The sequence below is a fragment of the Musca domestica genome, unplaced genomic scaffold (genome assembly GCF_030504385.1).
Source record: "Musca domestica strain aabys unplaced genomic scaffold, Musca_domestica.polishedcontigs.V.1.1 35, whole genome shotgun sequence".
NCBI lineage: Eukaryota > Metazoa > Arthropoda > Insecta > Diptera > Muscidae > Musca > Musca domestica.
Window position 1 is genome coordinate 5,540,077 of NW_026712315.1, and position 8,295 is coordinate 5,548,371.

At 34.0% G+C, this 8,295-nt stretch overlaps 1 protein-coding gene across 2 annotated transcripts; it reads right to left on the reverse strand.

Moving 5' to 3' along the window:
• Window positions 1-3,794: 3,794 nt before the first annotated feature.
• On the reverse strand, window positions 3,795-4,861 carry LOC101895607 (glutathione S-transferase 1). Of its 2 annotated transcripts, XM_005184607.4 has the most exons (3): window positions 4,735-4,861; window positions 4,533-4,637; window positions 3,797-4,457 (listed from the first exon to the last, which is right to left on the reverse strand). In XM_005184607.4, the coding sequence occupies exons 2-3, from the start codon at window positions 4,628-4,630 to the stop codon at window positions 3,884-3,886; spliced, it is 672 nt and encodes a 223-aa protein (XP_005184664.1). In that variant the 5' UTR covers window positions 4,631-4,637; window positions 4,735-4,861; the 3' UTR covers window positions 3,797-3,883. The 2 variants fall into 2 exon arrangements, with proteins under 2 accessions (XP_058981718.1, XP_005184664.1); XM_059125735.1 differs by lacking the exon at window positions 4,735-4,861 and having other exon boundaries at window positions 3,795-4,457; window positions 4,533-4,643.
• Between the last annotated feature and the right edge of the window lie 3,434 nt (window positions 4,862-8,295).

Genomic DNA, 8,295 nt, shown 5'->3' on the forward strand with positions numbered 1-8,295 from the left:
TGGAAGATAATTATCTATATAGGTCCACGATCTCGTATAGCCCCCATATAACGGTACACCAGGGTATTCGGTATTTTGATGATTTTAGCCACATTTTTCAACAGAATTGTCTGAAATTCTACACAAAGAGTTCTCTGTGAATACTTTACCCCAGACATAAATTTGTCTATATAGGTCCACAATATCGTATATCCCCCAATATATCAGCACCATCCGATATTCGGTATTTTTAAGATTTGAACAGAATTTTTAATGGATTTTATTTTTTTGAAAATTTCCTAATTCGTTCTAAATGGTGGAGGATATTGAAATTTCGGCCTGGCCGAACTTAGCTGCTTTTTTACATGTTTTTTTTTTCTAACGCTTAATTTAATTTTATTTATCTGTCAGCTTAAGCTTGTTACTAGCACGAGGACTACCAACGGCAGCAATGGTAACTTTGCCGCTGAAAACTTATGGATGCTGCGGGTTGGATCCATGGCAGGAAATGCACGGCAAGCACAAATTTAATTATGAATTGCATTTGCAACTTTTTTATTTGAATAGAGAACATACATTTTAACGAAATTATAGGGAATATGATGGAACACATTTTTTTTAGTGAGAAAGCTGTTTAAACCCTCTGCCATATGGCTAGAGAGGGTATATATTTGATACGGTCAAAAAAAGATCAAAAAAATTTTTTTTTCCACAGGAAGAGAAATGATGATCCGATCTTGCTTCAACTTTGCAAGTCCTAATGTTTCCCTCAATGGGCAATATCGGTCAACTTCATCAAGTACCTCCCCCACAAAGGATCACAACTTTGAATAATTAATTTTAACTCCTATTAAATGTGTTGTAAGAGTACGATTGTCTTCAAATTACACACATCCAAAATATTTTTACTAACCCAGGGTCTGCTGCGAAGAAGAAATATGTCGGACCACTCCTTCTGGTACCTACCTCACATAGGGTCAAAATTTGGAATACTTATAACTCCTTTAGAATAAAATAAGAATCCGAAATTTTCCACATTCCAGTATTTTTACTAACACAAGACGTGGTGTGAAGTTGGGATATATCGATCCACTCCTTCTGGTATCTCACCCACAGGGGGTAAAAATTCTGAGGAATGAGCAACCGATTCTTTTCAAACTCGGCACATCTCAATATTTCTATCAACAAAAGATAAGGTATGGTACCTCTCCCCCACAAAGGGTCAAAGCTTTGAATAACATAAACGATTGTAGAATCTGAAATAAGCATCCGGTTCTCTTTATATTTTACACATCCCATTATTTGTAATAACACATGATTCGCTGTGGAAATGGGATATATCGGAGCAATCTCCACAAAAGTTCGACATTTAAAAAAAATATTTTACTGCACAGAAGGAGAAAGTATGATCCGATTATGCTGCAACTATACAAATCCTAATATTTCTATCAGTGCTAAGTAAGGTGCGAAAATGGACAATATCGGTCCGTAACTCCCCCACAAAGGGTCAAATGCTTAAATAATCATAACCCTTATAAAATGCGATGTAAGAGTCCGATTGTCTCCAAATTACACAAATCACAATATTTTTATCACCCCAAGGTCTGGTGTGAAAATAAAATATATCTGTCTACTCCTTCTGGTACCTCCCCCACAAATGGTCAAAATTTTGAATATCCATGAAGCTCATAAAACGCGAATTTAACATCTGATTCCATTCAGAATTGGCACATCTCAACTTTTCCATCAAGACAACCTCTGTTAAAAAGATGGTAGAGATTGGACCATATCTTCTGGCACCTCCACTCACAAAACGTTAACGCGTGGAATAACTAAAACGATTCTAAATTCCGAAATAAGCATCCGGTTCTCTTCATATTTCATACATACCATTATTTCTAGTAACACAAGATTTGCTGTGGAAATGGGATATATCGGAGCAATCCTTCTGGTAACACCCCCCCACAAAAGTTCGACATTTAAAAAAAAATATATTTTACAGAAAGAGAAAGTATGATCCGATTATGCTGCAACTATGCAAATCCTAATATTTCCATCAGTGCTACGTCAAGTGCTCTGTAGATCTTGTTTTACAAAATCGGTGGATCTTCTTCTTGAAGATAAGTGAATCTTTTTCTAGAAGAAATGCGGATCTTCTTCAAAAAGATCTGTGGATCTACTTCAAGCTGCAAGAAGATATATAGAAAGAAGATCTGTGGATCTTCTTCTAGAAGATCTATGGATAGAAAATATGTGGATCTTCTTCTACAAGATCTGTCGATCTTCTTCTAGAGAATCGGTGGATCTTCTTCTATAAGAGCTGAAGATCTCCTTCTAAAAGATCTATGAATTATCTTTAAGAAGATCAGTGGATCTTCCTATAAAAGATCTATGAAAATTTTTTGTAATGGTTTTGTGGATCTTTTTCTAGAAGATCGGTGGATCTTCTCCTAAAAGCTCTGTTGATCTTCTTCTAGAAGATTTGTTGATCTTCTTCTGGTAGGATCTGTGAATCTTCTTCTAGAAGATCTGTGGATCTTCTGCTAGAAGATCTATAGAAAGAAGATCTGTGGATCTTCTTCGAAAAGATTTGTCGATCTTCTTCTAGAGAAACTCTGGATCTTCTTCTACAAAGCTGTAGATCTCCTTCTAAAAGATCTATGAATTATCTTTAAGATGATCCATGGATCTTTTTCTAACAGATCTATGAAACTTCTTGTAGGAGATCTGTGGATCTTTTTCTAGAAGATGGGTGGATCTTCTTTTATAAGATTTGTGGATCTTCTTCTAGAGAATCGGTGGATATTGTTCTATAAGATTTGTGGATCTTCTTCAAAAAGATTTGTGGATCTTCTTCTAGAAGATCGGTGGGTCTGCTTCTGGAAGATCGGTGAGTCTTCTTCTAGATGATCTGTGAAATTTCTTCTAAAACGTCTGTGTTTGAGTTTCTGGAAGATCTATGGATCTTCTTCTTTAAGATCTGTGGATCTTCTAGATGATCTGTGTATCTTCTTCTATACAATCGGCGGAGTTTTTTTTAAGAAGATCTGTGTATATTCTTCTGGAAGATATGTGAATCTCCTTCTGGAACATCGGCGGATCTTCTTCTGGGCAATTTGGAGATCTTCTTCTTCTGGAAGAAAATCGAAACAAAATTCATTTTTCGTGGTTTTCCCAACATCTTACTCACCATTTCATTAAAAATCCTTTTTAAATATTTTAATTAATATAAGTTAATAAATAAATAAATAAATAAATATTTACAAGGTATTATTTCTATAGAAGACCTTTAAAAAGTCTTTTAACAATTCTTTAAAGAATTTCCTTCTATAGCAGACCTCTAGAAGGTCTACAGAGCCCAAAAGAGCCTTGAAAAGACATTCCCTTCTCCACAGAAGACATGGGATAGGTCTTCGGCATTCAGAATATCTTCGAAAGGTCTTGAAAAGACCTTCCCTTCTCCACAGAAGACGTGGGATAGGTCTTCGGCATTCAGAATGTCTTTGAAAGGTCTTCCGTCCGTGGAAGACTTCCAAAAACCATTCTGTCTCTAGAGGAACTTTAAAAGGTCTTTTATTTATAAAAAAAATTCCAAAGGCTTTTCGCCTGTACAGGACCTTTATAAGTTCTCCCGTCTAAAGAAAACCTTTTAAGCGCCTGCTGTTCAGAAGACCTTCAAAATCGTCCGTCCATGAAAGAACAGGGAACAATTTCAATCTATAGAAAACTATTGAAATAGGCGGTCCGTTTTTTTATTTATTTACTATTTTTTTGAAAATCTTCAAAGGGCCCTCCGTCCATAAAAGAACAACTGAACGCCTTCTCTCTATAGCAGGCCGTCCTTAAGAGATCTCAAAATTCCCACAAAAAAAAATATTTGTCATTTTTTTAAGCTTTCATCATCCTAAGCTTTCTTATTCTCTGCGAATTTAGTTTGGACCAAATTATACAAAATATCCGCCTGTTCCTGATTGAATTTCTTATAATACGGCAACTCTGACAGGCACTGAAGCCATGCCTTCACTTTGGGATATTTCTCCTCCTCGATGGGGGCAAACTTCTCGGCCGATGCCACTGAGGCTGCACAACACAAATCGGCAATTGTTAAATTCTCACCACACAAATATTTTCCACCGGTCAAGGCCTTTTCCAGGCCATCATAGGCCCGTTGCATATAACGGATTTTCTCTTCCGAAATTGTGGCCTCACCAAAATATATGACTGGTTCCACCATGAGACGCACCCTGGGAAACAAATGGCCACAATCGAAATAGAGACGCGAATCAACCTGCATGCGCTGGGTCTTATCTTTGGGATACAGCGTATCATCGACGGCATATTTATCGGCCAGATAGGAGCAAATGACATGGGAATCTGTGACCACCACCCCATCATCGTTTAGCACTGGAATGGTGTGTGTGGGATTCATTTTGATGAATTCCGGCGTCAGATGGTCACCATCTTTGAGATTTACGACCCTTTGTGAAGATAACAGAAAAAATGGTTCAGATGACAAGGCGATTTTTTTCTCCAAACTATCCACTACTACTCACTTCAGATCCAGCTCAAGACCCAAGGCGGCCGCACACAGCATAACCGAGCTGCAGGGTGGACTACCAGGGGTGTAGTACAGCACGGGTTTGGAGGTCATCTTTCAACTATATTTAATTGAAGCAAAAAAAAAAAAAGGAATTTTTAAAAAAAACTTTATACATTCGAGAAGCGTTTGTGTGAATGTTTTACACCCGCACGTACTGGTTGGTTGGTTGGTCTGTTGCGAATGGCACGATAATTAAATCTGAACTGAGAGCAGAGCGTAAAATAAGAAGAGTGAGTGTGTATCACGGAGACGGTAAGCTTTTTTATACCACACATATGTGTTACTAATTGAACTAATTTGTGAAATCATGGTACTAATAATGGTGCCGAAATCGATCGCAACAGAGATGGCACTCATGTCAGGGATGGGAAAAAGAAATGTGTATACCAAATGGTACCTCTTGGATTGTTTCATCAGACCAAAGGCCAAACATCAGATTGAAGATTAATAGTTTTCTAGGGGATGCCCTGATCTTTTAGAAGAAGAGCCACATTAGATGTATGAGGGGATTAGGATCTCGTTGAATCTTCTTAAGGAAGATGTGTGAATCTTTTTCTAAAAGATCTGTGCATTTTCTTCTGGAAAGTCGGTGGATCTTCTTCTAGAAGATTAGCGGATCTTCTTTAGGAATATCTATGGATCATCATCTAGATCCGTGGATATTCTTCTATAAGATTTTCGTGGATTTTCTTCTTGGATATTTTAAAAGACCTACAGATCTTCTTCTAGAAGATCGGAGGAACTTCTGGTGAAAGATCGATGGATATTCTTCTAGAAGATTTGTGGATCTTCTTCTAAAAGATCTCTTCAGGAAGAGCTGTGGATCGTCATCTAGAAGATTTGTGGATGTTATTTTTTTAAGATCTGTGGAACTTCTTCTAGAAGATTTGTGGGCCTTATTCTACAAGACATGTGAATCTTATTCTGTGGATCTTATTCTAGAAGATTTGTGGATCTTCTTCTGGAAGATCTGTGGATTTTCTTCTAGAAGATATGTGGAACTTTTTCTAGAAGATCGGCGAATCTTCTTCATGAAGATTTGTGGACCTTATTTTTTTAAGATCTGTGGACCTTCTTCTAGAAGATTTGTGTACCTTATTCTTTATGATATGTGGATCTTATTCTAGAAGATTTATGGATCTTTTTGTAGAAGATTTATGGATTTTCTTCTAGAAGATCGGTGGATCTTCTACTGGAAGATCTTTGGATCTTCTTCTAGAAGATCTGTAGATCTTCTTCCAAAAGATCGTTGGATCTTCTTCATAAAGTTCTGTGGACCTTATTCTTCAAGACATGTGAATCTTATTCTAGAAGATTTGTGTACCTTATTCTTTAAGATATGTGGATCTTATTCTAGAAGATTTGTGAATCTTCTTCTGGAAGATCTGTGGATGTTCTTCTAGAAGATCTGTGGATCTTTTTCTAAAAAATCGGCGAATCTTCTTCATGAAGATTTGTGGACCTTATTTTTTTAAGATCTGTGGACGTTCTTCTATAAGATCTGTGGATCTTCTTCTAGAAGATTTGTGTACCTTATTCTTTAAGATATGTGGATCTTATTCTAGAATATTTATGGATTTTTTTGTAGAAGATTTGTGGATTTTCTTCTAGAAGATCGGTGGATCTTCTTCTGGAAGATCTTTGGATCTTCTTCTAGAAGATTTGTGGATCTTCTTTCAAAAGATCTGTAGATCTTCTTCTAAAAGATCGTTGGATCTTCTTCATAAAGTTCTGTGGACCTTATTCTTCAAGACATGTGAATCTTATTCTAGAAGATTTGTGTACCTTATTCTTTAAGATATGTGGATCTTATTCTAGAAGATTTGTGTACCTTATTCTTTAAGATATGTGGATGTTCTTCTAGAAGATCTGTGGATCTTTTTCTAGAAGATCGGTGGATCTTCTTCTAGAAGATAGGTGAATCTTCTTCATGAAGATTTGTGGACCTTATTCATTAAGATATGTGGATCTTCTTCTAAAAGATTTGTGGATATTCTTGTAGATGATTGGTGGATCTTCTTCTGGAAGATCAGTGGATCTTCTTCTAGAAGATTTGTGGATTTTCTTCTAGAAGATCGTTGGATCTTCTTCTGAAAGATCTTTGGATCTTCTCCTAGAAGATTTGTTGATCTTCTTCTAGAAGATCTATGGATCTTCTTCTAGAAAATATTCTCCAGGAAGGTCTGTGGATCTTTTTTAGAAGATCGGCGAACTTCTTCTAGAAGATCTGTGGATCTTCTTCTATAAGATTTGTGGACCCTAATATTTAAGATATGTGGATCTTCTTCTAGAAGATTTGTGGATCTTCTTTCAAAAGATTTGTGGACCTTCTTCTAATATTTCAGATATGTGGATCTTCTTCTGGAAAATCTTTGGATCTTCTTCTAGAAGATTTGTGGATCTTCTTTCAAAAGATCTGTAGATCTTCTTCTAGAAGATATTCTCCAGGAAGGTCTGTGGATCTTATTCTAGAAGATCGGTGACCTTCTTCTAGAAGACCGGTGGATATTTTTCTAGAAGGTCGATGGATCTTCTTGTAGAATATCCAATATTTGAGAGGAAAGGTGGATTGTCATCTATAAAAGTAGACACAGATCTCTTCGAAGTATCCAAGAACTTCTGTAAGAAGATCCACAGGTTTTCTAGAAGAAAATCCACAGCTCTCCTAGAAGAGAATCCAAAGAAAATTCATCTTCAATATTGTCTTCAGCATCTTGATTGAATGTGTCTACATTGATTTTACTCCCCTTGATTTACATACCTACCATTTCATTAAAAATCCTATTTTTAATATTTATTAGAAAATTTAAGTTTTTTTTTTTGGAAACATTGATATTTTATTTATTTTGAAAATGCTTTGCTCTATTTTTGTTTATTTTTTTCTCATACATTTATAAATTTGTTGACATTATTCTATCAAGTTTTTGTGTAATTTCATTTTTGATTAGTTTTATTGGGAGAGGGAAGTAATTAAATAAAATACTTTTCCCGTTTGCAATGTCGTATTTAATATATTTAAAAAAAAAACAGCTTTTAGTTTTCTTTTTTTCCAATAATATTATTTAATACAATAATTTTATAGATATTTTTTTAATTTCGTTTTTTTTTTTTTTTTTGGAAAAAATGCGAATATTTTGTTATTTGTTTTAATTTTGGGTTTTTTTTTTATTTTTTTTTCATAGGGATTTAAGTCTTTTATTAGATTTCCTTAAAAATGTTGACTATTTTTTTGCGATAATATTTTCATAATTTCGAAATTCAATGAAAATATTATCAGTTAACTTGGTTGTTTTATGGGGGTGTTTTTTTTAGTTCAATATTTTTATTTTAATAATATTTTCGTCTACGCCTGTATGTTGCCACAGAAAAATATGTAAATTCTGTTTTATTTTTTTGTATTTTTTTCAAAATTCATATTTAATGTTAAATTTTTTGTTATTAGTTCATTTTGTGAAAAAATATAACATTCATAAATATATAAATATTTTTAGTTTTTATTTATTTAATATTTTTTTAGTTTTGCTTGACAAATAGATAAACAATTACTATTGTTGTTATTATTATTATTTTTATTATTAGTATTATTATTATTATTATTATTATTATTATTATTATTATTATTATTATTATATTATTATTATTATTATTATTATTATTATTATTATTATTATTATTATTATTATTATTATTATTATTATTATTATTATTATTATTAT